The 24,905-nt window shown below is 46.4% G+C and overlaps 12 protein-coding genes across 12 annotated transcripts; 4 read left to right on the top strand and 8 right to left on the bottom strand.

Annotated features, from left to right (window-relative positions):
* Nucleotides 1-593: 593 nt before the first annotated feature.
* Nucleotides 594-1,974, top strand: V1513DRAFT_478512 (PI31 proteasome regulator N-terminal-domain-containing protein). The gene is made up of 2 exons (XM_066900274.1): nt 594-886; nt 943-1,974. The coding sequence occupies exons 1-2, from the start codon at nt 706-708 to the stop codon at nt 1,890-1,892; spliced, it is 1,131 nt and encodes a 376-aa protein (XP_066754567.1). The 5' UTR covers nt 594-705; the 3' UTR covers nt 1,893-1,974.
* V1513DRAFT_397903 (uncharacterized protein) lies at nt 1,949-5,231 on the bottom strand. The gene is made up of 4 exons (XM_066895423.1): nt 4,859-5,231; nt 3,579-4,788; nt 3,455-3,523; nt 1,949-3,401 (listed from the first exon to the last, which is right to left on the bottom strand). The coding sequence occupies exons 1-4, from the start codon at nt 5,019-5,021 to the stop codon at nt 2,096-2,098; spliced, it is 2,748 nt and encodes a 915-aa protein (XP_066754566.1). The 5' UTR covers nt 5,022-5,231; the 3' UTR covers nt 1,949-2,095.
* A 241-nt stretch (nt 5,232-5,472) lies between these two features.
* On the bottom strand, nt 5,473-6,735 carry V1513DRAFT_442000 (thioredoxin-like protein). The gene is made up of 4 exons (XM_066897601.1): nt 6,537-6,735; nt 6,280-6,324; nt 5,934-6,178; nt 5,473-5,878 (listed from the first exon to the last, which is right to left on the bottom strand). Exons 1-4 carry the CDS (start codon nt 6,640-6,642, stop codon nt 5,690-5,692), a joined length of 585 nt encoding a protein of 194 aa, XP_066754565.1. The 5' UTR covers nt 6,643-6,735; the 3' UTR covers nt 5,473-5,689.
* A 1,060-nt stretch (nt 6,736-7,795) lies between these two features.
* On the bottom strand, nt 7,796-9,163 carry V1513DRAFT_441996 (uncharacterized protein). The gene is made up of 5 exons (XM_066897600.1): nt 8,781-9,163; nt 8,674-8,718; nt 8,555-8,608; nt 8,424-8,486; nt 7,796-8,362 (listed from the first exon to the last, which is right to left on the bottom strand). The coding sequence occupies exons 1-5, from the start codon at nt 8,793-8,795 to the stop codon at nt 8,030-8,032; spliced, it is 510 nt and encodes a 169-aa protein (XP_066754564.1). The 5' UTR covers nt 8,796-9,163; the 3' UTR covers nt 7,796-8,029.
* Nucleotides 9,164-9,200: 37 nt separating this feature from the next.
* On the bottom strand, nt 9,201-11,402 carry V1513DRAFT_441990 (uncharacterized protein). Its single transcript, XM_066897599.1, has 2 exons — nt 9,679-11,402; nt 9,201-9,618 (listed from the first exon to the last, which is right to left on the bottom strand). Exons 1-2 carry the CDS (start codon nt 11,239-11,241, stop codon nt 9,370-9,372), a joined length of 1,812 nt encoding a protein of 603 aa, XP_066754563.1. The 5' UTR covers nt 11,242-11,402; the 3' UTR covers nt 9,201-9,369.
* A 329-nt stretch (nt 11,403-11,731) lies between these two features.
* V1513DRAFT_441987 (mitochondrial zinc maintenance protein 1, mitochondrial) lies at nt 11,732-12,917 on the bottom strand. Its single transcript, XM_066897598.1, has 3 exons — nt 12,647-12,917; nt 12,320-12,574; nt 11,732-12,251 (listed from the first exon to the last, which is right to left on the bottom strand). Exons 1-3 carry the CDS (start codon nt 12,723-12,725, stop codon nt 12,148-12,150), a joined length of 438 nt encoding a protein of 145 aa, XP_066754562.1. The 5' UTR covers nt 12,726-12,917; the 3' UTR covers nt 11,732-12,147.
* Nucleotides 12,918-13,135: 218 nt separating this feature from the next.
* Nucleotides 13,136-15,294, bottom strand: V1513DRAFT_412828 (thiamine diphosphate-binding protein). Its single transcript, XM_066895763.1, has 3 exons — nt 14,685-15,294; nt 13,326-14,283; nt 13,136-13,265 (listed from the first exon to the last, which is right to left on the bottom strand). Exons 1-3 carry the CDS (start codon nt 14,892-14,894, stop codon nt 13,234-13,236), a joined length of 1,200 nt encoding a protein of 399 aa, XP_066754561.1. The 5' UTR covers nt 14,895-15,294; the 3' UTR covers nt 13,136-13,233.
* Nucleotides 15,295-15,830: 536 nt separating this feature from the next.
* V1513DRAFT_476419 (mitochondrial carrier domain-containing protein) lies at nt 15,831-17,252 on the top strand (the record flags this gene model as incomplete). Its single annotated transcript, XM_066900205.1, has 8 exons — nt 15,831-15,936; nt 16,016-16,053; nt 16,115-16,235; nt 16,289-16,300; nt 16,364-16,503; nt 16,551-16,573; nt 16,623-16,769; nt 16,823-17,252. The coding sequence occupies 8 exons, from the start codon at nt 15,831-15,833 to the stop codon at nt 17,169-17,171; spliced, it is 936 nt and encodes a 311-aa protein (XP_066754560.1). The 3' UTR covers nt 17,172-17,252.
* V1513DRAFT_441975 (uncharacterized protein) lies at nt 17,236-18,780 on the bottom strand. The gene has a single exon (XM_066897597.1). The coding sequence runs from the start codon at nt 18,452-18,454 to the stop codon at nt 17,333-17,335; it is 1,122 nt and encodes a 373-aa protein (XP_066754559.1). The 5' UTR covers nt 18,455-18,780; the 3' UTR covers nt 17,236-17,332.
* Nucleotides 18,781-18,929: 149 nt separating this feature from the next.
* V1513DRAFT_441974 (p21-C-terminal region-binding protein-domain-containing protein) lies at nt 18,930-20,345 on the top strand. Its single transcript, XM_066897596.1, has 3 exons — nt 18,930-19,293; nt 19,349-19,927; nt 19,986-20,345. Exons 1-3 carry the CDS (start codon nt 19,231-19,233, stop codon nt 20,217-20,219), a joined length of 876 nt encoding a protein of 291 aa, XP_066754558.1. The 5' UTR covers nt 18,930-19,230; the 3' UTR covers nt 20,220-20,345.
* V1513DRAFT_412818 (uncharacterized protein) lies at nt 20,280-21,891 on the bottom strand. Its single transcript, XM_066895762.1, has 2 exons — nt 20,928-21,891; nt 20,280-20,863 (listed from the first exon to the last, which is right to left on the bottom strand). The coding sequence occupies exons 1-2, from the start codon at nt 21,649-21,651 to the stop codon at nt 20,511-20,513; spliced, it is 1,077 nt and encodes a 358-aa protein (XP_066754557.1). The 5' UTR covers nt 21,652-21,891; the 3' UTR covers nt 20,280-20,510.
* Nucleotides 21,892-22,501: 610 nt separating this feature from the next.
* V1513DRAFT_441966 (uncharacterized protein) lies at nt 22,502-24,511 on the top strand. Its single transcript, XM_066897595.1, has 4 exons — nt 22,502-22,566; nt 22,639-22,866; nt 22,944-23,093; nt 23,154-24,511. Exons 1-4 carry the CDS (start codon nt 22,534-22,536, stop codon nt 24,330-24,332), a joined length of 1,590 nt encoding a protein of 529 aa, XP_066754556.1. The 5' UTR covers nt 22,502-22,533; the 3' UTR covers nt 24,333-24,511.
* Nucleotides 24,512-24,905: the final 394 nt, after the last annotated feature.

The raw sequence follows: 24,905 nt of genomic DNA, 5'->3' as shown, positions 1-24,905 counted from the left end.
GATTGCTCTGGTGGATTCGACTGTGCGTGAGGAAGTCATTGCCAGAATGATCTGATTCTAAGAGCCACCTCTGCTGCGCGTTCAGTGAACATCATAATGAAGACAAGATCTTTTACCAGTGTCCTACTGAAGACGTCTGCTCTGCAAAAGTCCTCCTTAGAAGTCCTGTGTGCTGTTTTTATTCACCTCTGCATTTCCATTTCGCCGCAGGCCTAAGAGTTCACACTAAACATGGTTCTATGACTTATCACATATCGACTGATGTGAACTGCTAACTGACTCCGCTGGCTACAGCAATCGCTTTTGCTCCGAAAGCTTTGGACGACGGATACCCTTCGCCCTTCAAAGCTATCAGCCAGCGACAATGAAAAGAGCAAGGAGGATAGAATGCAACATCAGCTACTGTCGATGTCCAAGATGTCCCAGAAATACATGTACGCCATTACTATAATATACATATGCAGAAGACGTCCTTGACCTTAATTCGAGACTAACTACTTCAGTCCGGGTAGCTTCATGGGTCCCAAATGACATTTACCCTGACTTAGTTCTAACATCCCAACGAGCAGGAAGAGGTCAAAATAGCATTAATCATCCATAGTTTCACCGATCCATTGACAGAGTACTGAATTCTTGATCAGTCTCGTCTATATTTGATTCGACTGCATATTATTGATAACTACGTACTATATTTCCAACGGAATAATGCCACCGGCGCAAGATCCACTACAGATTTCGAACATCCTCGATATTCTACGTCGCACTCTGACACAAGCTGATCCATCGCGACAAATATCGTCTCCGATTGAATCGCTGGCCTTAATTTGCCACAGTGCGATGTTAGCTGTGGGATTCCGATTTCTAGGAACCGATGAAGACAATTCAAGTATGTCTCCAATTGTGCGCTAGATGCAATTAAATGCTAACGATGCCTTGGAGCAGATAGCGATTCGCTACCAAGCGTAACTGCCTCACAGTCGCATTTTTCATTCAGATATAAGCATAATCAGTCTTCTTTATCTCCATTCCTTCTTACAATTTCCAAACTGGGACCAAAGTGCGTGATTTCAGCGTTATCCCAAGGCAACGATGAGCACACTTTCAACTTCGACGTTAGGATCACCGATATCGTCGCTTCGTCACTGACATTCCCGAGGTCACCCACAACGGCATTCACGACATCAGACGAATCCGTCAGCCATTTTATTACCGCGTTCAAGAAAAACATTATTCAAGCGCTTATCCCAAGTCTGCAGAAAGAAGGATACACAGAAGAACGGGAAGCTTCAGAGCAAGACTCCCATGACAACCTCCCACCGCCACCATACTCCGACCGCAGCGAACCCGAACGGCCGTCAGGTGGTAGACTTCCTTCGCCGTTTGCAGGTGGTGTGCCAATTCTGCCGCGTCCAGAACCTGTTCCCGGAGTGATTCCACGGAATCCGGCGCCGGCGCCATTAGCGGGTCCACCTGGGTTTGAAGACGAGTATGAGATACTGAGTGGGCCGCGGGGGACACTGCCGTTTGATGGGCGCTCTCCATTTTCGATCGGTGACGATGATTTGAATCCGCCAGGGCTTGGATCGCGACCGGGGCTGACGCCCGGGCTAACGTCGCCGTACTATGGCGGTGGGGGCATGAGGGGTATGTATCCGTCGGATGATCATCCAATGTTTGCCGGTCGGCGGAGTAACAGCGGTGCTGGGTTGGGTGCGGGTAGTATTAGGCCGCCGGGCGCAAGATGGGACGAGCCATTTGATCCGTCTGGTGGGTTAGGAAATGGTGAATTGGGCAGGCAAGGAGGCCGGGGTGGGTTCCCTGGTAATGGTGGGTTTTTTGGTGGTGGTGGTTCTGGAAATTCTTTCGGCGGTTTTGGTGGGGGATTTATTTGAATCTATTGTCTCATTTCTATTCAGGAGTTTTTAGCGATCGGTTATTGGATTTCCAATTAGTAATAAACACATTCCTTTATTATATAATACTATACACCACTCAATTCCAAAACGTATATCTATAAATTGTTCTTGAAGTGCATTTCAAAATGGTCCCAAACTATTCACCAAAAAAAAAAAAAGACAGCCAAGACAATCATAGTTTAAGTTTCCCGTTGACGCTGCATATTCTCGACAAGCATGGCATTCAGTTGTTCAAGCATCTCTTTCATTTTATACACTTGTTCTTCTAGACCTCTGATCCTAAGGTTGGACTGGTCAGCGTATAAGCCAATGAAATCGTCGTCGTCATCATCGTCATCCTCGTCGTCAATCACGTCCTCAATATCGCTGCCAACTTCATCATCAATGACATCCAGATAATCATGGCCGTCGCCGCCCGAAACACCTTCACGCCGTCCATCACCGACCGTACTGTCCACGGACCGGGCTTGGGATGGGAGCGACGACATTTTGAATTCCTCTTCGTCGCTTCCAAACTCCGACGCAGTGTGACTGGCCGCTAACGCCTTCGCGCCATCATCGTGACGAATTGGGGCCATACTGCTAACATCCGAAACCTCAGATCTGGCATCCGATGCCATAGCAGGCAATGTTACACTTCTTCGTCTCCGCAAGTCACGGAGCAACGAAATCGCAATCTTACTCCGCCTAATCTGCTTCAAGTGCGCGGAATCACTGCCGCCTGATATACCACTCAAATACCTGTCTCTGTTCTGAGGCGTCGAGAAAGTTGTCGCTCGACTGTGGGTCAACTCAGGCGACGTGCCCGTCTGACCATTTTCCCTGTCAGGTACAGCAACGTTAGCAATCGAACCCATCGGCGCACTGGACGCGAGCGGTGGCCGCACAGGAGATCTGTTCGTGCCGGTCGCATCAGTCGACTGCTTGGCCACAATCGCGCTTTTCCTGGTTTTTCTTCTCTTCGCGACGTCCTTGTTGGCAACACCAATACCGTTTGCGCGACCATAGCTGTCGTTCCTGCTATTACCGGGCTTACTCTGTGATCCGTCTTCGCCGGCTCCGAACACGCTGCGTACAAGTTCCGGCTCGGTGCCCGACAAGATGACTTGATTCGCGACAAGCAAACCCTGTGAAATACGGCCCCCACGGCCTTGTGCAGCGTACGGAGACCCGTATTGTCGTGTCCAAAGTCTCTTCTTGCCGTTGACAGAGCGAAGATGCAGTAGCGAGGAGTGCTTCTCGCGCATTGAGGTTGCGAGGTGGTATCGCACGGTCTCGTAAATCCAGAGTAACGCGACAAACGGCGCGTGAGTGACCTTGAGGGTATAAATGCGAAGATTGCGATATTCGTTGTGGTTGAGAAACAAGCGGATAGGACGAATCAAGATGCCGATGAGATTCAATGGCGGGTAGAAATACGTTACACGGTCAGAGGTCGTGATTGATTCCATTACTGAGGATGCAAAAAGTAGCATGTATTCCTCACTGAATCTCTATTAGTAATGCGCATAAAATCGTGATTTGGGGACAAGTCTTACTTCGCATTGTTCATCATTCTGCCGAAACGCTGCGATAGAATGGAAATGACCACTGTGATGAGCAAGACGCTTTGGTAACAAGTTAGTTATCACTCCGGACTCTAAGCCTATAGATAGTGCTCACTTTGTCAAAATAACGAAAACCAGCATCAGGGGTGGTCCGAAAATTGGAGAAATCTCAGACGCAGCGTCCAGTCCGTCGTACGGAGCACCAAAAAAGCAACGGATCAGTAGCCATGCCATGCCATTCACAGTAAAATGGTCGCGTCCAAGAAAACTGAATGTCGTCAAAAATCCAACGTACAAAATCACAATCAGCACCAAGACTTTCAAGAAATCTTTTGTCATCTGTTTCAAGCATGGTAAGAGAGTTCCAAAATACGGCGAAATAGCCAATGACGAGAACACACGAGGTACTAAAAGCAATGCTTCCAGTGACAAAACATCGAACGCGGCATGCGCATACCGTTCATGGTTTAATGCAAACACACTAATGACTCTAACAACAAAAAATGTCAAGAAAATAACGATCATCGCCAAATCAAAAGCGCTCCAATAATCCGACGCATAGTATCGTATACTTCCAGATTCTCTGACCTGGCCAATCTCCTCGTACACGAATCCCGCAAACCAGACGTCGAGCGCGATTTCGAGAGCAGTCACACGTGTGATGTTTCGTTCCGTCAACACAGCGTAGTATAGCGCGAGTAAGACTGCGTAATTCACCATCATGAAGAACATTCTGTATTTTGGAACACGTAGACGAGAATACCAATCGTTTCCGGGTCGCCTGGGGTTGTAGAAAGATGCCTTCTTTTTGGACTGAACTGAAATGCTGTCCCAGAACACGATTCTACCTTCCCATATAGACGAAACCACATTTTCAATAGAGCGAGATAGCAAAAACTTTTTCGCGTTACCAAGGATAGCTAGTTCTAGTGCGCTTAAACCCATAGCAGATTCCGTAACATACGGCGCGCCTTCCCCAGCCTCTCTCTCGATATCGATATCTGCCGACGCTGTAGCTGCGGCCGCAGCACGTTGATCCTCGAGTAAAGACGTGGCTTCCGTCACCGGCGACGTAGCGTAAGACGCAGACTGCGACGGGGTCGTTGTACCGGACGTGACTGTGTTTTTCCGCGGAATTTCGTAGGTCAAGTACTGGATGAGCTCCGCCTCAGGCAAATGCCCAGCGTAACGAAGAGCCACGAGTTCAGCGGTGTAAGCCCGCGCTTCGTGAATCGCACGGTCATCTTCCTGGACAGAGAAATCAATGCGGGCAGCTAATAATGCAGCGATAATTGCGGGGTGTCGGGTTTGCTCAAGTGATCGTACTGGTAGAGGGGGAAGGTAGAGTCAGCCAGATAAGTGTCATAGTTGCCCGGAATGAATCTGAATACGTACCAAGAGGTCTGATCAAGTGTGTCGAAATTGGTGGACCACGAAGCTGCTCGTATGAATACGGCGAATCCACTGTCCGCGCAATATGGAGCTCGATTTGGTATAATAAGGAGGAGAATGGGAGGTGCTCGTCAAAGGCGGGGAACGGCTGTGCCTTGCGATCCATATTGCTCTGGAGTATCGCGTTATCGACAGTGATCCAGGAGTAGCACCCGACTTCGCCTCTCTAAATCCTGCCTTATGTCGTTATGTGGCTGAACTGTTGTAAGCGAGTCAGTTAATTGCCGAGGATCGAGATATGCGCTGATATTTGGGACGGTTTGACGGACTTAAGTTGTCTATGCCAGCAATGTGTGTTTCGGATCTATGATGCAAGGCAGCGTTAGCTTGTCGGCGCCGCTGCAGCCGCTGAGCTGTGAAGCTCGGTTGCTGTTATTTTGGTACGCAGATTGCCAGGATCCTCCCATCCAATGCGCAAACTCAACAAGGCATTTGACGTCCATCGGGCACCATAATACGCAGCTAATATTGTGCAACATTTAGCCAACCCTGAGAATACTCCATGATATGGAGTGTATTCAATCTACGGAACGCGAAAGATCATTAAGTAAATATACATTCTATTAGCTGAGTCCCTATATGGACGAATAAATTATCTATTGTTCTCTAAGTATATCACACTAGCATCATCAAACTCAAATGTACAAGTCATGGGGATTTAGCTATTCTTTTGACATAAATACTGTAAATCTGTAACGCCCATCTATCTATAATTCCGTTCTATTTCATACCAATAGTGCCGCCTTTCCGAATATTCCGTACAACATATCACATTTAGTGCTTGGAGAAGTACTCAAGCGAGCCCTTTGGATCGGGCTTCATGGTGTCGTCACCCTTCTGCCAGTTGGCAGGGCACACCTCACCGTACTCGTCGGTGAACTGGAAGGCATCAAGGAGACGGAGCGTCTCCTCGACGTTGCGGCCGACGGGAAGGTCATTGATGGTGATCTGTCGCACGGTGCCCTGGTCAAATTGTAAGCAATAACCCAGATTGTCAAATAATTGAAAGAAGGCATACCTTGGGGTCAATGAGGAAGATGCCACGGAGAGCAACACCTTCGTCCTCAAGAAGGACGCCATAGTCCTTAGCAAGGGTGTGGTTCTTGTCCGAAATCAAGGGGATGTCAATTGGGCCGAGACCACCATCCTTGCGGCTAACGTTCGTCCAGGCAAGGAGAGAGTACTCAGAGTCAACGGAAGCGAAAGCAAGCTCAGCTCCACGCTCCTTGAACTTGGGGGCAGCATCCGAGTAGGCAATAATCTCTACAGTAGGGTTCGGGTTAGTCACCGTGGAAATCCGCAGAACACTTGAAGAACCGACAAAATCAACGGATATAGAACCAATTGAAAAAAAGGATACATACCAGTAGGACAGACGAATGTGAAAGCCAAGGGGATGAAAGCGAGAACTACATAGAACGTTGTGGTCAGTAACGAGTCGAGATGTCACAGAGCTGTAGTGGTAAACTGCCACCGTGCATCAACATTGCATCAAGATAACATCCGTCAATTGCGGATGCAATTCCAGCAATAAACAGGCAGATTCATGTCAGGCAGTAGACTACGTCTACCGAATCATGCTTGTATGACAGTTGGCAGATAAATCGAAAGTGAGACTTACTGAACCACTTGCCCTTGAACTGTTCAAGGGTGATCTCCTCGAAGGCACCGTCGATAACGGCGGTCTTCTTGAAAGAGGGGGCAGGTTGCTGAACGAAGACGGTCATTGCTACTAAGGAATTGTTGGTTTGCAAGGGGAAAGAAAATTGTTGCGGAAGAACGGTTGTTAAATGTTATGAGAATGAGCAGCGAGAAGGGAATGGGAATGGAAACAGTTTGGCGACGGCCGATAAGGATATATAACTCACGTAAGAAAGGCCCGAGAGTATATCTGAAATGGGAGACGAATAAGGATTAAAGTGCGGAGTATTTTGAACTATACGGCAGAAATAATGCAATTTTTGACGAATACGCCAGAAGGAGCACCTCAGATTACGTTATTCTGTGGGTCTGGGCCAGACCGTGAAGCCATTACACATCCAATATGTCGGCGTCGCAGCAGACCACCCGCTTGCCCATGCTTTAGTTGACGTCGCCACTCAAGGTACGACGCCATCGGCCAGATATGATGAATGGTCTCTGTTATCTATTCATACTGCCCCGTCATCTACTTAGTCTCTGCACCGTCCTCCAAATCACCGCTACTATGCTGATTTGTGGTCGCAAAGTGCAAGTTGTTGGACAGCGACATCCGCGACTGTTAAAATGTGGCCGAGGCTCGATGGACAAATTAGCTTAGGCCCCTTTCCGATCGCTTACTTTGCCCCCCCCCCCCCCCCCCGCGGACGCCAGCAGTGTCGTGGTCTGCGATCGTAATCCGCTACAATCAATACAGTCTGTCGTCAATATGATGCACAGCCTGCAGTTGCTTGCTTCTATCTGCATTTCTCACAATTCGCAGTTGCTACGATTTGGCGGGCCTTTACACAACTGGTCGGGGCGAAGTTCAATGATTCGACAGGACCCCTAAGTGCTCACCACATCGAGCCGCTCGAGTTTGCGCGGCGCAGTCAAATGAGTTTAGTAAGTCAGGGTCCAATTTCTTGACTTCCCGTCAACTGCGGCCTCGTTCGCGTCCGCCATCTGACGTGTTAACAACGAGATTGGCACATATTATTACGCTGACAAATAAAGCGAAACGCGTGGCTTGGAATCGTCCGCCATGCAGTACTCCTGGGGCGTCTATCATCGCTCATGTATTAATCAGTGGCCTGTTCCGGCCGGATATTTTTTTTTCCATTTTACGACATCTCGGACATCTTGAACCAATGTCTAGATCTTAGATATTATTGTAAAATTATGTAAATTCACTAGGTCAAGGGCATCATGAATGAGAATTATGTTAATATTCGATAGTTACGGGTGGTGGAACCAATCGATATTGTACTTCAAATCAATGCCCTTTTGAACTAACCGATTGTAGACCAACATATTTACTTTAGTTAATGTGTATCAAACAAAAACGCCTATTCCGTATAGCACACAATAATACACAGTCCAAACACCTAATCTACATGCGACCGCAAAATCCCCATACATGTTCCTGCTAACCATTCAATCTGTTGGAAATCTCGGGTCATAGTGCTCATAGTCGCCATCACTATCTGTATCAGATACTTCATCTGTTTTTGATGCAGCACCGCTTGTTGTTGTTCCCACCGCACGATCAGTCGCGGTTTTACCAGAATCCTGCTTCCTGTCCGCACCTACCCGCTTGAATCCACCACCTATAGACTTAAACCCCGCGCTTTTATTGGTACTGCTCGAAGTACCAACGTCTACACTGTCAAGTGCAATCGCGCGCATACCAGACTCCTTTGCTTCTCGTTCACGCCGCTGCTGTATCGATGACGTATCTTTTTGCATTTGTCTCAACTCGTTGAAACGCTGAATTTATTTTTCGTTAACCGTTCCATTCCGTTCCATCAAGCAATGATATCTGACATACCTTCCGATGTTGGTGTTCATAGCTATTAGTGTGATTCTCATACTCGTCCATACGACTATATCCCTATTCAACATATTAACACAATTTACATTTCGTTCGTTCCTGAATAAATTTTTATCAATTCTTTCTACCTTCAGACACAGATCGCAGTAGAAATTCTTTAGCGCTTGCTTCGCCGCTTCAGTCTAAAAATTTCAGTGTCATGAGCGGATGTACTGGGGTTATTTCAAAAAAATCTAATGCTACACACTCTCGGCGCGGGATTGGCAGTCGCCCGTCGTGGAGGTGGACCATTCTATCGCTCATCATCAGTCATTATTGCACTGTAGTAACCAAAGTCTGAAAATCATTACATACGTTTGTGCGCGACATGTTTTAAGCTGCCCCGATGTTCGAATTCCTGAGAACGTTGTGTAGAATTTTTGTGGTCTTAAATTGTTTTTTTCGCCCACTTGAAAATTCAATGCTTTTCGATTTTGGAGGTATTCATCAGTTTAAGAAAATAAGAAATCGTAAGCAACTGAAGGCCCGCTTGTCCTATTATTTCTCGTATAACGCTTTAATTTCTCCTTTGCTAAGTTTGTGGTCTGCAAGCGTGACGTCAACACTAGAAAGCCGCTTGTCCCAAACCGCCATGGTGCGCGCAACTCAAGTTTATCGCAACACAACTTTTGTCTCGAACAGTCGCAGACGCCTATGCTGTTCTTGTTACTGGATATCACACATCTCGGCGCTACAGTTTAGGTGCAAAGTCCTGCGAGCGATAGGGGCAATTAATTTCGAGGATAAGTGGATATAATATCTAGCATAGATAGCATACCATACCAAGCAACTAAGTCTACATATACAACCGGACCAACGTAGAATACAAATAATTTTCCCATGCGAAACAACCATTTTAGGATCCGTGCTTCATAATACAAAATGCAAAATATAGCCTAAATCTCTACGTCAACAATCTTTTCACTAAAATCTCAAAGACCATTCGGCGCCTCAACGTCTGCATGTCCTTTTGTGAAAACGATAACGGGCATTCACGCGACAACACCTCTGCAGTTTTGCACGTGAACACGCCGCAGTCGAAGCCGTTTTCCTGCATTGGCGAGTCCCGGGCGACGTACTCGTCCCAGCCATCGATGTCATCCATCGGCACGCTTTGTGTGCGGCATTCGTTGATGATGTAGTCGCGCAAGTGCTATACAAAGTCAGTAAAGCAAAACAACCAACCCCGGATGCGAGAAATAACGAAACTGACCGTAAAACAATTTCCAGGTCCACCGCCGAGCGAGTCATAATACTCAAATCTCCGCCTCTTGATGTTAATTACACTAACACACCAGTGCGCATTATGTACATTAATCGGCACAAAAATGTAATCGGTATTAGACAACATCAATTGCTTTCGCTTTCCCCATCTGGCAACACCCTGATATCCCCTATTCCCGGACAGTGTGGTGAAAAAATGTGTCGAAAAACAGAATGATTTGGGCAACTTGGGATCATCTCGACTTCGTTGAGTAACCATTTCAAGATAAAAATCGATGACATTGTCGTTCAGCCATTGTCTATTCGCCAACGTGCGAATGTCGCGGACGGTGATGTCGATCCGGAAAGCAGCAACTAGTACGCGGCTTGTATCGCGAATTCGAAAGCATTCCTCGACTGTCTTCAACTGCGACCCAGTCAACGGAGCCAAGTGCTCAACCCTCGGGCCACGACGTAATTCCTCGATAGCCTTGGCCCGTTCTTTTCGGCGTTCCTGGATCGCCTTCCAGCTCGGAAAATCGCTTGCGTTCCCTTCCTTTATTAGCTGTCTCAGAAGCTCATCCACGCTTTGCGAATCTGACATGTGCGATGGCAGGGCACGTCTACGCACTTGAAGCGTAGGGACGGCAGGTGATAAACTCTCGACGAACGGAGACCTCGGAAATCCGTTCATCTCGGAAGCTAGTCGGTTTCGAATAGCAGATAGGCGAGCATTGTTTCGTATCGATTCCAAGCCATATGCTGATACATTCTTTCGGAATCGCTCACCGTTGGTCACGACGCTCTTGAACGGACTCCGGTACTTTGCGATGCGGTTGGAAGAGCGGTATGGATGAATTGATGATAAATTAATGACGGCTGAAGCCTCACTCTGCTGTGAGGTAGACGTAGATATAGAGGTGGAAGTAGTAAAGCTAAAAGGAGTTGCAGGCCCGCCATTGATCTGCCCAGTATATGTAGGCTGTTGACTGGCTAGACCATTCATGGCAAATCTCGCAGGTCCATATCGAAGCTCGGATTTCCGCCGCCGTCGGAGTTGTTCCGCCAATTTCTTCTTTCTCTCAGCAGCCGCTTGTGAACGTGAAGACATCGGCCGGCTAACTGTAGTTGGCAAGTATGCGCCATACTGCAGGTTTGGGACTGATGTTGGCGACTTTGCTGGCTCCTCCTTGACAAACGTAGGTTGCGGAATAGGCTCAATTAATCGTGGCGGCCCATATGTCGTCGACTGATCACTCAATGGGCTTTGCGCATGAAATCCACCGGGCGATTGCGGCACATCAACCTGCTGCTCCTGGGCTCCGTCCTGATGTCGTTCATATTCTCGCTCCTCTGTTCCTTGCTCTGCGTGCCCAATCGCACTACCATTCATCCCCGCCGTTTCCCCTCCAAGAAAGAGCCAATCAATCTTACCAAGCCACCAATGAATCGAGTCGCAGGCATATTGGCGCATCGTCCCGATCCGTCCATGAATCAACTCACCTGACGCCATCCGCGGGATCCTGAGAAATTCTAAAATCCAACAAATGAGAGCGTCAAGCCGACTCGGCATTCGGCCGTAAATAGCCGGCTGTATGTAAATTCACACTTCAAGCTGATGAGCGAATGCTTTTCGTGCTGTTAGTTACAGTGTTTACACGGGTGATATTAAAAAGGAGGGTCGGCGAAAGTTGTTTGTGTAGAACTCGCCGAATACGAGTCACAGCCGAAGTTACCCGGATATAAACATTTTTTGTAATAAGCCTTCTTAGGTTGGCACCACCGAAGAAGTTGCGGCCAATTTTATTTAGCTTGTCTTTCAATCTCGACAAGGTATGAGCCAGTGACGTTGCAAAAAAAAGTGGCTCTTGTGTTTGCAGGCCACTACACAACAATGATAGCATGTATTTCGAATAGCTATTCTGACGCATGTGGGGATGAGGAATTCGGCAGCTAAAAGCCTACAAGATGGCTTTTGGTCTGATCAATGGATATCTGAACTACACAGACTCAACTAATGTGAATATGCTGCCGATGACGATGTTTATATAGAAGTAAATTTCGTCTAGTTTTATGCTTCTCCGATACGACAAACGACTCTCTTTTTGGCGATGTGGTACCGCTCACGTTTCATACGCTTTGCTGTTTCTGATAGGCGAAGCAAATGAGCATGTAGTTCACTGAATACGTACCAGTAATTATAAATTATTGCTGTATAATCAAAATCGTGGATTTGCCATCCGTCTGATTATAATCACAATACCGAAGCTTATATGCATTCCGTGAATACAAGCCGACATTACAGAGACACATTCAAGAAATGGAATGCAAAGGTTATGATACTTCTGGTGTTGATATGTGGACGAATATATACATGTCGACATAAGTGCAAAGATGAGTTGTACACAAAGCCTTACGTAGGTCCGAAAAAAATCATCGGCTCGTATGTACACGTGCTTATACCAAAGCAAATTACTCCTCAGTTATTCCATCTTATTTTCTTAGCGGTTCCAGCTAAACTGGTCTTGCCGCCCTTTACAGCCTCATTATCTCCCAGTTCGGTGTACTTATGTATTCGTAGTTCTAGTATCATATTAGCAACCCAGTACCTCACCCCCTGCACGGGTTCTGGGAGAACCATATCAACTTACTGTACACTCCTCCATTTTCAGACTGAGCAGTACTATCACCAGGATCCACCGTCGCCATATTTTCCTTACTCACTTTCCCACGATGCAACTCCCCCTGTACGACATTACTCCTCAGCAATAACGCAACACCACTCGCATGTTCCAGCCTTTTGTCAATTTCGTCGCAATCTTTGTAGTCGGAAGTTAATTCATTCCGACCGGTTTCGTAGCCTTGACGCACTTGTTGTCGCGCTGCTGTAAATACTCTGTGGTCACCTGTTCAACAATATACCATATTAGTAGCCACGTAAAATGGTGGGGACGTGCAGAATGGCGACGTCTACTTGCCATCGAATGCATTGCGGGTAGCACGCAGGAGAGCGCGATAAGATGACAGGACTTGTCGTCGTCGAGACATTGTGGCCATTGCTGTGAGATAATCAAATGGAATCTGACTGTATGTCCAACAATGTCGGTAAATATCAACCAAATATTAGCAAGAGCACTAACTAAGCACCGGGAATGACCTTCCGATATGTTAGGTTGTGTTCTTGTGGATGATCTCGAGAAACTTCGAGCTAATGTTCCGAGTCTAGCGTGCGGCTTAACCACAGACAGACTTTGTCGTGGCTTGCGCAATCAATGGTAAAGTTACACAAATTTAATATCAATTACTATGCACCTTTAATTCTTGACGAGTTCTATCAGTATTGTGTCTCATGGAGAACTATTGATTCCTTCAACGTCATCATTATGTAAGTGTGCCGCAAAGGAATAGTAGTGGGATAGTAGTGAGATGTTTCGTGCTCCAAGATGCCATCCGAATTAGCAATATCACCAAAAGTAAAAAGAATTGTTATTCATGCTACATAAACCGAGTGTGCTAGTCTACTACGATAAGTTCCTTCTCCTAACTCGAACCAAGTTTACCTCATCTAATATGGCAAATACAATGTCTTCTTGGCGGCTACAATAATCGTTAGTTTGTTGTAACTCAAATTGATTATGGCTAGCAAAAATAGCATACCCCTCACAACAACATCGGCGGTAGGAAAAGCCATGTTCTCCAACTCAATAGCGTATGGAGTGGGAACCTCCGCACCAGTAACCCGCTCAACGGGGGCATCCAAGTAGTCGAACGCGTCGCTGTCCATAATCTGAGCAGCAATCTCCGAGCCAAAACCGAAAGCAGGGAAGCCAGAGTCGACAGAGACAATTCTATTCGTCTTCTTCACACTCTTGACAATAGCAGGGACATCCATAGGCTTAATGGTGCGGAGATTGATGACCTCGGCAGAGATGTTCTCCTTAGCAAGGATCTCTGCGGCCTGAAGGCAAAACTCAACATTGCGGGAGTGTCCGACCAGCGTGACATCCGTACCCGCGCGCTCGATCTTGGCTTTGCCTATGGGGATCACAAAGTCAGGCGACTGAGCCTCCTCAGACAATTCGAAGGATTCTCCATAAAGAATTTCGTTCTCGAGGAAAACGGTGACATTAGGGTCACGGATAGCAGCTTTCATGAGACCCTTAGCGTCCTCTGAAGAGTAAGGGCTGATAACCTTTAGACCGGGGATGGAGCCGTACCATGCGCTGAAATCTTGGGAGTGCTGAGCCCCAACACCGGCAGCGGCACCATTTGGTCCACGGAAAGTAACATTGCATGGCTGAGTACCGCCAGACATATAGAAAGTTTTCGCACCGGAGTTGATAATCTGATCGATGGCCTGCATCGCAAAGTTCATGGTCATAAACTCACAGATTGGCTTGAGGCCCGCAAGAGCGGCACCCACACAGAGACCAGCGAAACCAGCTTCGGTGATAGGAGTATCGATCACCCGCCTGTCTCCGAACTTGTCCAGCAGTCCACGTGAAACCTTGTATGCACCATTGTACTGAGCGACTTCCTCTCCCATCAGGAAGACACTCTCATCGCGCTCCATCTCTTCGGCCATAGCCTGGTTCAAGGCATCACGAACGGTAATCTAACACAATTAATCAGCAACTGACATTTAAAATATAAATCTGACGTGATTTTTCCCCTCGAAAACAATTGAGTCCTTGTGCGCGGGCGATTGATAATATTCGCCTGGCTTGCATGCCCCAACACATGGTATTTTCCAGCACGCCGTCGTAGCATCCCAAACTGATCAATGCAAAATCATCAACAATATGGAAATACTTTATGATCCATTGCGGTATAAGACAATACCAGCAGAGAAATTCAATTCCAACCACAGGCGGAGACACTCGGCAAGTGCACATATGCCAACTTCCGGAGGCTAACCCCACCACTTCTCTTGTCAGGCCAACAATCAATCGCACGCGCACATTATATCCACCTCTACCATCGCAATTGATGAAATAAACACAAATAAATACTGACCATAGCGGGCCCGCCGCTGGAAGAAGCAGCACGCTTTCCCAGGTCGACCATGCGCATGGCCGCACGTTGACCCACTAGTGGGATGGACGCCTTCTTGAGTAGCATTCGCGAAGCATTTGATGGGGCAGACGCGTTCGCAGTTTCCGCGATAGCGGACGAGGAGAAGGCACGCTTCACCAGGAGGCGTTTTGCGGCTGCGATGGAAGCCATTGTTCTGCAGTGTGGTGTATTGGAATCGGCGAGACCGAAGAGCTGTAACTAAGACGATGGGGAGGAGAAAGCGGGATGGGACGGGCGAAAGTCGGGACTGGCGTAGAGCTCAGTCTGGCAGTTGCTCTCTCTCTCTCTCTCTCGGTGTGGTTGGAATTTCGGCCTCCGTGTTTACCCTAACCCACAATGTTGAGCGAATCGGAGAGCTCGCACGTGACTCGGCTATCGGCGGCGTATCTATATCCCGCTCCTCATATCTTCCTTGGCCCTGTTCGAAGCATCAGTTAGCCGGGCTGACTCGATGCCAGGTTTATTCTGGCCATCGTGCCAGCAACAGTAACAACAATATTTAATGTACATATCTGTATGTATGAGCATTCCAGTGATTAGCACGGGTATATACAACTTATGCTGCAATGCGCACAATCTGTTGTTCCAGCTGATTGTTCATGCCGGACTCGCTAGATTTTTCACATCAGTAACTCTGACGAATAGTCCAACAAATTAGATGAATTGACTCTTAAACGCTTTACATCTTGTCGAATTTGATTATTCTGCATGTTGCTGGATATTTAGCAATGGAACAACAATAACAGCTTTATTGTCTTATTGTAGCGTAACTGACGATAAGCTACGACGTTAAGTTTTCCAATTCAAAAATGGTAAGAATACAATTTAGCAATTAGATGATCCGTATAATCTTGTTAATCCACCGGCATATCTCAAGGGGCTTTAGAAGTTTAGAGTCCTACGAATAACAAAACGCATCTCGAAAAAAGTGGGTCAAACTGTAACGGCTGTGTATTGTAGAAAATTGAGCCGCGCAGTAGGCAAGGTAACCTCATCGTCAACGAACGTTCGAAGCCTCCATTTCGAAATTTTCTAGCAATGGAATGAACCCCAAACAAACTTTTAATATTTAGAGTAGATCCCGACATGGAAGACGTGGAGCCTCATATCATTGAAGCCGTCGAGCAGAAAGATTCAAATGACCCCCTGCGAGTATTAAAGGACGTTGCTGCCGGAACATGTGGCGGCATTGGTAAGCTGAATCGCCGTTCTCAGTTGGCAAATTATTTGTGCTATTCAAATTGGATACATACTAATTAAATTGACCGCAGCACAGGTGCTCGTTGGACAGCCGTTTGATACTACCAAAGTGAATATATTACGATTAGCTTACAGATTGAACACAGGCAGAGAATTGACGTGTTGAACAGGTCAGGCTACAAAGTTTCCCCCCTGGGACGTACACCGGGGGTTTAGATGTTGTCCAGAAACTCATCAAAACAGAGGGACCACTTGCGTTCTACAAGGGTACGCTCACTCCGCTGGTTGGGGGTAAGTCGCATTGATTTCAACCATTCCTGCTTGTGATTTAACTAATACAACAGTCGGCGCATGTGGTATGTTGGGATGGGTTTCTATATAGCAGACAGCGTCCAATCAACTAATTTATTGCGGAAAAGTATCAATACAGTTTGGCGTATTTGAAGGCATGAAGCGGTTTTTTTCGAAGCAGAATATTTCGAATGGGAAACCAGAAGGTCTTACCTATACCCAGTATTACGTTGCTGGCAGTATTTCCGGCCTGGCCAACAGTATATTAGTATGTTGTGTATTCGGTTTTGGAGAAATGTCTAACTTGGTATATAGGCTTGTCCAATTGAACACATTCGGTACTTTAGCAGTCACGCGATGGTAATTGACAGTAGCTAACTTGAGTAGCATCCGACTGCAAACGCAAACAGCTTCCGCTCCTAAGCAGTTCTCCGGTCCGATGGACGTGATTAGGAAAGTTCAGCAGAGCGGTGGCATAACTGGTATATTCCGTGGTCTGACTCCTACTCTCCTTCGCGAGGGACACGGAATGGGGTACGTGTTACAGTTCTTAGCTTATTAATATGGACGACCCTAATGCGATACAGTGTCTACTTCCTTACGTACGAGTATCTTGTCAACCGAGACATGGCAGCGAATAAGATAGAACGAAAGGATATTCCTGGCTGGCGATTATGTGTATATGGTGGCTGTGCTGGGTATGGCGTATGGTTGTCAGCGTATCCTTTCGACGTCATAAAATCGAAAATGCAGACTGATTCGCTTGATGCCACCAAAAGGCAATTTAATTCCACCATTGACTGCGCCAGGATGACTCTGCAGGCGAGCGGTATTAAGGGATTTTTCCGAGGTTTTGTGCCGACCATACTGCGCGCCGCTCCAGTCAATGCCAGCACATTTTATGCGTTTGAGCTGGCCATGCGGGCAATCGGATAGCGAGTTAGAACGCTCCACATTGTATAAACGGAATTGCTAAAAGTAGAGATCTACAGTGCATGCATGCATTTGATTACTGTATTATTGCAATGGAATAGAATGAAAGCTGAAAACAGTTTATGCTGGCTCCAAAGCCTCCATGGTACACACATTGGATCTACTCAATTTCCTTCTTGCTCATCAAAATGTCTGCGAAAGAAGTCATCGACCATCTTCTCCGCCATCACGATTACCGTCGAACCCTCTTCACCACTGCTAAGCGCTTTTCCAATAGTCAGGAGAAAAACATCATCCATATCCTTGTATTCACGCGATCCGGGATCCATTCCTGCAGCCATAGAGCGTGATCTCATTGACGTCCGAATTTCCCTTAGCCTCGGTAATGAATTCTCAGGAAATATGAACTCCGCCTTTTTGGGTGATGACCCTGTCTCAACCTTTGCACCCCTGTCATTGTACACCATGTCGCTCACCTCGCCTGATCCACTATACTTGCCAAAAATACGCGACGTAGTTGTGGCCTTTTCCAAATAGTTTTGCCTAACAGCTGCATCGTATTTATCTGACCAAGTCATCACTCGCAAGGTCTGGATGTATGTCACAGCTCCTGTGAACAGCACAATCCACATTAAAGTCCTAACATTCGCCTCATGATCTACAGGCTTCGACTTCGGCGGTGGAGGGGGCCTACCATTCTGATCCGGGTGCCGCCCTGATGCCCAGTGTGTCTCGTAAGTGAAATCCTTCATGCGCTGCCATTCTTCGGCTGTGTAGTTGTATCTCACGTACGGCTGCACACGCGGTCTATCCGGATCAGGATAATTCCAGCCGTCGCCGGACACATCGTATGATCGCTTTCTTGCTGGATCGCTCAGTATATTGTAAGCCTCGACGATTCGATTGAACCTTTCGTGAATTATCTTGTCGGCCGCCTTTGCGGCGTCAGAAGCCGTATCGGGAAGTTCAGCGCTGTCGGGATGGTACTGTTTCACGAGAATATAATAGCGTTTCTTAAGTGCGTTCAGATCAACATCTCCGCGGCTAATACCAAAAATCTGGTACGGATTCGGCGACTCTTTGTTCGGCCAGCGGATGAAATTGCTTGAACTAGCTGCTGTAGCTAATCGTGGTACGCAGTGTGAGAAATGCCTCCCAATCTGAGAGGAGTCCTGTCGGTGTAGACAATTTGACGGAGACTTGGAGCTAGAGACGAGAAGCGCTGCCATGCGCCTGTGACTAGCTGCCGCAAGGGCCGTGGTGTTCATAGTAACTTGTAGAGGCATAGTATAATGTTGCGCGACCCTTACTCAGCTTGAGATCATCGATTTGCTAAAGAGTACAATACCAGTGTAGCGAAATTTATAATGGAGTCCCACGTTGGGGTTGAGTTGCGACTGTTTCAGGTCCTCGGGGACGAGTATGTGCTAACGATTCTGTCGCGAAAGTGCAGGATCTGGATTAATAGTGATTATCTTGTCTCAGCTCGTGTTCCGCAAATGACGTGTAGTGGAATTATTACAAAAACTATTCAGCTGCACCACAACGGCGAACAGTCAAAGTAACTTATTAGCAACAACCTTCATTAAACAATTTAATATTCTTTAATTGTAATTATTACTGACACTAGCAATCTTGTGACTTGCATTTGCTTCAATTAGAAAGTAACCGTTGTGCGTCATAAATAACCCTAACCCACTGACGTTTGGATACCGCTAACCAAATTGTATGCGAAGGTTTCGCTTTGGCAGACGCCGAACTTATCAAATGCATAAGATATACAAAATCGTTATTTACATACCATTAGGGCATTAGAGCATTAGAGCATTATAACAAAGGAATTAAATATAAAATGCAAATGGAACGACTACATCAGCCGAATTCACGTCTCCATGTTCTGCTTTGGGAAACTCCCAACAAGCGGGACAGCGCAAAAAATTTAGATTTCAACTACCTCAGCCCAGGATTAACTCTCCTGCGCTCCAAATCCACGAATTCCTCTAATTTTGGTCGGGCAACGGTAGCTTAATAGACTGGATTTCCTAACAACACAGCTATAAAGATGGTTAAACGAAAGGAGCCTAACAAGTTGGAAGCAAATGCCGAGGATGGTTCTGGATCGGAGGCAAGTCATTACGGCAGTTGATTTAATAGCGCCCTGATATCTAATATTGAATTAGGACTCAAAATTCGATAATGAGGAAATTGTGAACGTCGACTTTGACTTCTTCGACCCGAGACCAGATATTGACTTCGAAGCAATCCGCAATCTCTTGCGCCAATTATTCGACGCGGACAACACAATGTTTGATCTATCTGCTCTTGCAGATCTCATACTTTCACAGAATACGCTTGGATCTACCGTCAAGACTGATGGTGTAGAAAGCGATCCATTTGCATTTTTGACGGTTATTAATGCCAATCTGCATCGGGAGAGTCCGGGCATTAGACAGATCATCGATTACATCTTGTCAAAGACCAAGTTAAATGCGGCGTTTAACAAGAAGCTAAAAGAACTGCTCTCTGAGGGCGCGAAGACTAATACCGGAATTATTTTTAGTGAAAGGCTGATAAATATGCCGACGGAAGTTGTTCCGCCAATGTATAGACTGCTTTCTGATGAAATGCAACGGGCAGTTGACAATGGAGAAAAATATCAATTTGATTATTACATCATAATATCGAAATCATTCACGGAGACTCAGTCGAAGATAGACGAAGACGATGAACGACCCAAGAAAAAGAAGAAAAAAGGAGGTGTAAGCATCTTGCATCTAGTATAAATTGTCTGAAATGGCCGTTTAACTTTATTGGCAGACAAAGAGCTCCGAGATATTCTTCTTTCACGCCGAAGACGAGGTTATTCAACGCAAGTCAGAACATTGCATGACATATAGGTTCAGCAAAGAAGCTCAAGCCGCTGATTCACGGCGCACGTTTCAAGATTACGGTATCTCGCCTCAGGGCCAATTGATGCTGATCTCGAGCAGCAATTTCAAAAACATGATAGATGAGATGCTTACACTTTTCGCGGTTCCGTCGCAGCAGTAGTAAGGGTGGTACCCACTCATTCCAAGATGCCAGTGAGTAGGTTGTAAATGAATTTGGATGAAACGAATGAGATGAATCTAAATGTTATGTACAATATTTTATGCTTTGTGTCTATAAAATACACACAACCTAAGAAATTTGTTGGCGCCAAAATGTGGAAAGAGGACCTGAAATGCCATGAAAACCCCCACCTATGATTATGTATATTCAAAATACCGCTCCCCATGTCAAGCAAAATTCGTTTATACGTTAGTGTTATATACAAGTCATTCACGCCATCATCTAGGTTTGTTACAAGCCAGTAAGTTTCTCCCATTCCAAGAAGGACGATACCCACGCCTCTCTCATTGACGCTGTCATATCTCTTGCAAACGCTTCATCGTTTTCATCGTCGCTGTCGCTGTCACTAGCATCCTGTAGACTGACATGACTGTATTCCTGACGCTCGTTGATTTCACCATCACTGTCGTGGATGGAACTCGCGTCAATGTAATGTTCTAGGGAATCGCCGAGCGCCAATAGAGATATGGATTCAGTGTCGGCAGGGCCGCTAACATTGTTCTCCTCTTCATCACCCTCTCGTTCCCGCGGTGCTACTTCCTCGTCTTCATGGAGCAGCTCTATTCGATAGTCCAAGACTTGCACTGTTGATTTTCGTCAATATAAATTCGTCATAATTTCATAATAATAGAACACAAAATTTCTCACATTTATCTTCGAGCTCAAGCTCCTGATCTTCGAATTTTGATAATCGTTCAAGATTTCTCTGCTTTATGGCATTGAGCTGCTCAATTCGAGCTTCGATCTCATGAATCCCTTGAATAACCGTTGACTTTCTAATATCTATTCGCTGCAACTTGCGTATCACGTCTGTCTTATCCTTTTCTAACCGTTGTACTCCGTTTAGCTCTATTTCTGGTTCCTGTACATGTTCGTTTGCTTTGGATTTTGACGATCGAACTAATTTGTATTTATTTTTACTGTTCTCCTCAGCTGATGGTTCTGGCAGTGTTGCCTTAAATCCCTGTAATAGCGAGTAGGCGTATTTGCTTTCTGGTAAATCCGAAAGTATCTCTTTGCTTAAGAGCAGATTCGGCGCAGCATTCCCCACAATGCTCGCGCTGCCTCGGCTAACCCGAGCGCCGCCGGACCTGAACGAAAATATTCGTCGCTGCATCGCCGGGCTGCGAATACTAGGCGCCATATCATTGATGATTGACCTATACCGAGAACTACTGGTGATGTCGCCGTATGAGTTTCCGGCCAGCGTCGCCGACGTCGCGACGACTGTCTTCGATAAACGCGCCAGATTGGAGTTGGTGGCCGCGACTGCCGTAGTGAATATCGAGGAATCGCTAGTTGGACGAGCGCTCGGTCCAGCATTTGGCGACGCGACAGCGGAAATATCAGACGTATCCGCGTGCGCAGTCATGATTGTTCGGTCAGTCGTAGTGGTAATAGCCAGAGGTCAAGATTGTGCTCGCGTGAACGTGACGATGACTGGCCCTGGCCAGGAGATCAGAGTCCGTCCCGGCACGTATTTGCTGCCCCCGCCGGTTTGCAGCTGCAAATCAAGCTGGTTCGCTAGAATACGTGTGTCCTCCGGAATAGCCGCAACGAAAGGATACCAGACGTTCGTTCGATCGTGCGTGATCGGTCTGCGTCGTTCGCGTCAATAATACCTAAACGATCATCCACGTTAATGTTATTCACAGAGCTTACAAACTAGAACTTAGGGTTGACCAGCGAGACTTCATTATTTAGAGTTTCCAGGCTCGCCATTGGTTCGCAGAGGACATTATACCCTTACCCCATGACAAGTGCCTAGTGCCACCACTGTATCACTTGCAATTAGTTACTACTATTCTCATATATCTATTACTAATTGACGCGTCAAAGGCCCAACCCTGCAAAAGACATAGGAGAATATGATAAGTATTGTTAAGCCACTATTCATGGGTTATTGCCGTTTGATGGCACATTGTAAATATGTGAACAACAAAGTTAAGCATAGCCTATTAAATAAGGTAGAACACGTCATACTTTCACCTATATTTAATGACTCATAACTCGCAAGATAACTAATTGCAAGCACGGCTGACCATTCATTTTACATGTAAACAGTAAATAGTCGTGTTTCCGAAGCGGTCGCCTATTCTCACTAAGTGATATCCCAAATCGTGTCAAGTTGCTCAGCCTCCACCGCCACGCCCACAAGCCAACATCGCTGGCACTGGGAGTAATTAAAAAAAATTTGGGCATGCTAGTCTCTCCTCATCAGATAAACTCGCATTCATATACCGCATACATCACAATGACTAGCAGCACTGAAAATGGCGTCGTCGAGGTGTGTACAAGTGGAATTCTATGTAGGCAACGAGTATTCCCCTTTGTATATACTTACGTAATTACAATATAGGTCTCTCGCATCTTCGATACCATATTAGTGCTCGACTTTGGATCTCAGTACAGCCATTTGATCACTCGCCGCTTACGCGAACTCAACGTCTACGCTGAGATGCTTCCTTGCACTCAGAAGATCAAGGACTTGACCTGGAAACCTAAGGGTGTTATCCTCTCTGGCAGCCCGTATTCTGTCTATGCCGCCGATGCGCCGCACGCAGATCTCGAAGTCTTCAACCTTGGTGTAAGTGTCACGTTTCCAATCAGGGCGGATGGACGAGAGCCATGTTGACGTACTGTTGCTCATATGACGGAACATAGGTTCCAATTCTTGGTATTTGCTACGGCTTGCAGGAGCTTGCCTGGTCCCACGGGGGTAAGGTTAGTGGCAGCGACAAAAGGGAGTATGGCCACGCCATTCTCCACGTCAAGGACCATCACTCTCTATTTGAAGGCATCGACGACTTTCAGGTACGATTACTAGGATTTAGTAACATTGTGCTATACGGTACAGGACGGCTGACCTTATAGGTTTGGATGAGTCATGGCGACAAGCTGTCTGAGCTTCCTCAAGGTTTCCATGTCATCGCTACTACTGACAATGCTCCTTTTGCTGCCATTGTCCACGAGTCCAAGGCGGTTTTCGGTATCCAGTTCCATCCAGAAGTTACACACACCACTCAAGGCAAGAAGCTTTTCCACAATTTCGCCATCAATGTCTGCAAATGCGAGCAAAATTGGACAATGGAGAATTTCATTGAGACAGAGATCGAGAGAATACGTAAACTCGTTGGACCTACCGGTGAAGTTATCGGTGCTGTGTCTGGCGGTGTAGACTCTACTGTTGCGGCTAAGCTCCTTAATGAAGCCATTGGCAACCGTTTCCATGCTATCTTTGTCGACAACGGTGTCATGAGGTTGAATGAAGCTCAGCAAGTCCATGATACACTTACCGAGCATCTAGGTATCAACTTGAAGGTCATTGATGCGTCTGATGTTTTCCTTGGGAAGCTTAAAGGCATCACTGATCCCGAGAAGAAGCGCAAGATCATTGGGAACACATTCATTGAAATTTTCGAGGAGGAGTCGGCCAAGCTTGATGCCGAGAGTGGTGGCAAGATTGAGTACCTTCTCCAAGGTACTTTGTACCCTGATGTTATCGAGAGTATCAGTTTCAAGGGGCCCAGTCAGACAATCAAGACTCACCACAATGTCGGTGGGCTACTGGAGAATATGAAGCTCAAGCTTATAGAACCTCTTCGTGAACTATTTAAGGACGAGGTCCGTGCGCTCGGCACGCTTCTTGGAATTCCAGATGAACTTGTCTGGCGCCATCCATTTCCAGGTCCCGGTATCGCCATTCGAATTCTTGGTGAGGTTACCCCATCGCAGGTTGAGATAGCCCGGAAGGCCGACCATATTTTCATTGACGAAATTCGCAAAGCAGGGCTGTATAACAAAATCAGTCAAGCATTCGCGTGCCTTCTGCCAGTCAAGTCTGTGGGTGTTATGGGCGATCAGCGAACTTATGAGCAGGTTATTGCTCTTCGTGCCATTGAGACCGTGGACTTCATGACAGCTGACTGGTTCGCCTTCGACGCGAAGTTCTTGAAGACTGTCAGTGGAAGAATTGTTAATGAAGTCGCTGGTGTCGCGAGAGTGGTGTATGACGTCACATCTAAGCCACCTGCGACCGTGGAGTGGGAGTAAAATGGCTGGCCATCGGTTTTCTGGTGCGGGGCCTGTATTATCGCTCTTAGACCCAGTAGATTGATATATGCTCTAGATGTAATAGGTAGCTAGGCATCATTGTTTAGAATCGCGAATTTATTTGTACTGTATTATAGTTTCGGTGTGTCTTTATAGTAAATAAAATTGAGGTATATGGGAACTTATGGCCGTCCATCGCAGAGCCACATGTATTTGCAAGAATTATACAATCTGCTAGATAATCAACTGATATTAATATTGATTACTGAAGTGTATCGATTTCGAATACACTTCAGTTCTTTTCTCGATCGACAAGGGAAAGTTGCCCCAAGCACAATCGAAAAGAGACAAATCTGTCATAGAACCACAGATCACTTGCAATAGCTCAGTCCAATTCTACTCTCAGCAATTTCCCAGCTTGATGTCTTACCTTACTTATCTTTTGACTCTCATCAAAAATGTACTAGTGGATCATACCTATGTGCACTCGAGTTATGTTTACAAGATCTGTTCGCATCTAACCCGCCATAGTTGCAGCCGACAATAATATCGCACTCTCTTGTCTACTTTGGC

This window comes from Lipomyces chichibuensis, assembly GCF_038497645.1.
Source record: "Lipomyces chichibuensis strain CBS 12929 unplaced genomic scaffold V1513scaffold_9, whole genome shotgun sequence".
NCBI classification, from domain to species: Eukaryota; Fungi; Ascomycota; class Lipomycetes; order Lipomycetales; family Lipomycetaceae; genus Lipomyces; species Lipomyces chichibuensis.
Note: the sequence above shows the minus strand (reverse complement) of the source record. Positions and strands in the feature narration are given on the sequence as shown.

Bases quoted from the DNA above. Each gene is read 5' to 3' on its own strand.
- V1513DRAFT_478512 (XM_066900274.1), top strand. From the start codon at position 706: ATGCCACCGGCGCAAGATCCACTACAGATTTCGAACATCCTCGATATT. The intron at 887-942 runs GTATGTCTCCAA...GCCTTGGAGCAG, and splicing joins AACCGATGAAGACAATTCAA to ATAGCGATTCGCTACCAAGC.
- V1513DRAFT_397903 (XM_066895423.1), bottom strand. From the start codon at position 5,021: ATGGATCGCAAGGCACAGCCGTTCCCCGCCTTTGACGAGCACCTCCCA. The intron at 4,789-4,858 runs GTACGTATTCAG...CCCCTCTACCAG, and splicing joins ACACTTGATCAGACCTCTTG to TACGATCACTTGAGCAAACC. The intron at 3,402-3,454 runs GTAAGACTTGTC...ATAGAGATTCAG, and splicing joins AGAATGATGAACAATGCGAA to TGAGGAATACATGCTACTTT.
- V1513DRAFT_442000 (XM_066897601.1), bottom strand. From the start codon at position 6,642: ATGACCGTCTTCGTTCAGCAACCTGCCCCCTCTTTCAAGAAGACCGCC. The intron at 6,325-6,536 runs GTAAGTCTCACT...CGTTCTATGTAG, and splicing joins GTTCAAGGGCAAGTGGTTCA to TTCTCGCTTTCATCCCCTTG. The intron at 6,179-6,279 runs GTATGTATCCTT...ACCCTACTGTAG, and splicing joins CACATTCGTCTGTCCTACTG to AGATTATTGCCTACTCGGAT.
- V1513DRAFT_441996 (XM_066897600.1), bottom strand. The intron at 8,609-8,673 runs GTGTGTAGCATT...TGAAATTTTTAG, and splicing joins CTGCCAATCCCGCGCCGAGA to ACTGAAGCGGCGAAGCAAGC. The intron at 8,487-8,554 runs GTAGAAAGAATT...TATGTTGAATAG, and splicing joins ACTGCGATCTGTGTCTGAAG to GGATATAGTCGTATGGACGA.
- V1513DRAFT_441990 (XM_066897599.1), bottom strand. From the start codon at position 11,241: ATGCCGAGTCGGCTTGACGCTCTCATTTGTTGGATTTTAGAATTTCTC. The intron at 9,619-9,678 runs GTCAGTTTCGTT...GACTTTGTATAG, and splicing joins GACCTGGAAATTGTTTTACG to CACTTGCGCGACTACATCAT.
- V1513DRAFT_441987 (XM_066897598.1), bottom strand. From the start codon at position 12,725: ATGGCCACAATGTCTCGACGACGACAAGTCCTGTCATCTTATCGCGCT. The intron at 12,575-12,646 runs GCAAGTAGACGT...ATTGTTGAACAG, and splicing joins TACCCGCAATGCATTCGATG to GTGACCACAGAGTATTTACA. The intron at 12,252-12,319 runs GTAAGTTGATAT...ATATGATACTAG, and splicing joins TGAAAATGGAGGAGTGTACA to AACTACGAATACATAAGTAC.
- V1513DRAFT_412828 (XM_066895763.1), bottom strand. From the start codon at position 14,894: ATGGCTTCCATCGCAGCCGCAAAACGCCTCCTGGTGAAGCGTGCCTTC. The intron at 14,284-14,684 runs GTCAGTATTTAT...TAATTGTGTTAG, and splicing joins CCAGCGGCGGGCCCGCTATG to ATTACCGTTCGTGATGCCTT. The intron at 13,266-13,325 runs GTATGCTATTTT...CGATTATTGTAG, and splicing joins CGCCGATGTTGTTGTGAGGG to CCGCCAAGAAGACATTGTAT.
- V1513DRAFT_441975 (XM_066897597.1), bottom strand. From the start codon at position 18,454: ATGCCTCTACAAGTTACTATGAACACCACGGCCCTTGCGGCAGCTAGT.
- V1513DRAFT_441974 (XM_066897596.1), top strand. From the start codon at position 19,231: ATGGTTAAACGAAAGGAGCCTAACAAGTTGGAAGCAAATGCCGAGGAT. The intron at 19,294-19,348 runs GCAAGTCATTAC...ATATTGAATTAG, and splicing joins AGGATGGTTCTGGATCGGAG to GACTCAAAATTCGATAATGA. The intron at 19,928-19,985 runs GTAAGCATCTTG...CTTTATTGGCAG, and splicing joins AAAAGAAGAAAAAAGGAGGT to ACAAAGAGCTCCGAGATATT.
- V1513DRAFT_412818 (XM_066895762.1), bottom strand. From the start codon at position 21,651: ATGACTGCGCACGCGGATACGTCTGATATTTCCGCTGTCGCGTCGCCA. The intron at 20,864-20,927 runs GTGAGAAATTTT...GAAAATCAACAG, and splicing joins GCTTGAGCTCGAAGATAAAT to TGCAAGTCTTGGACTATCGA.
- V1513DRAFT_441966 (XM_066897595.1), top strand. From the start codon at position 22,534: ATGACTAGCAGCACTGAAAATGGCGTCGTCGAG. The intron at 22,567-22,638 runs GTGTGTACAAGT...ATTACAATATAG, and splicing joins CTGAAAATGGCGTCGTCGAG to GTCTCTCGCATCTTCGATAC. The intron at 22,867-22,943 runs GTAAGTGTCACG...GACGGAACATAG, and splicing joins TCGAAGTCTTCAACCTTGGT to GTTCCAATTCTTGGTATTTG.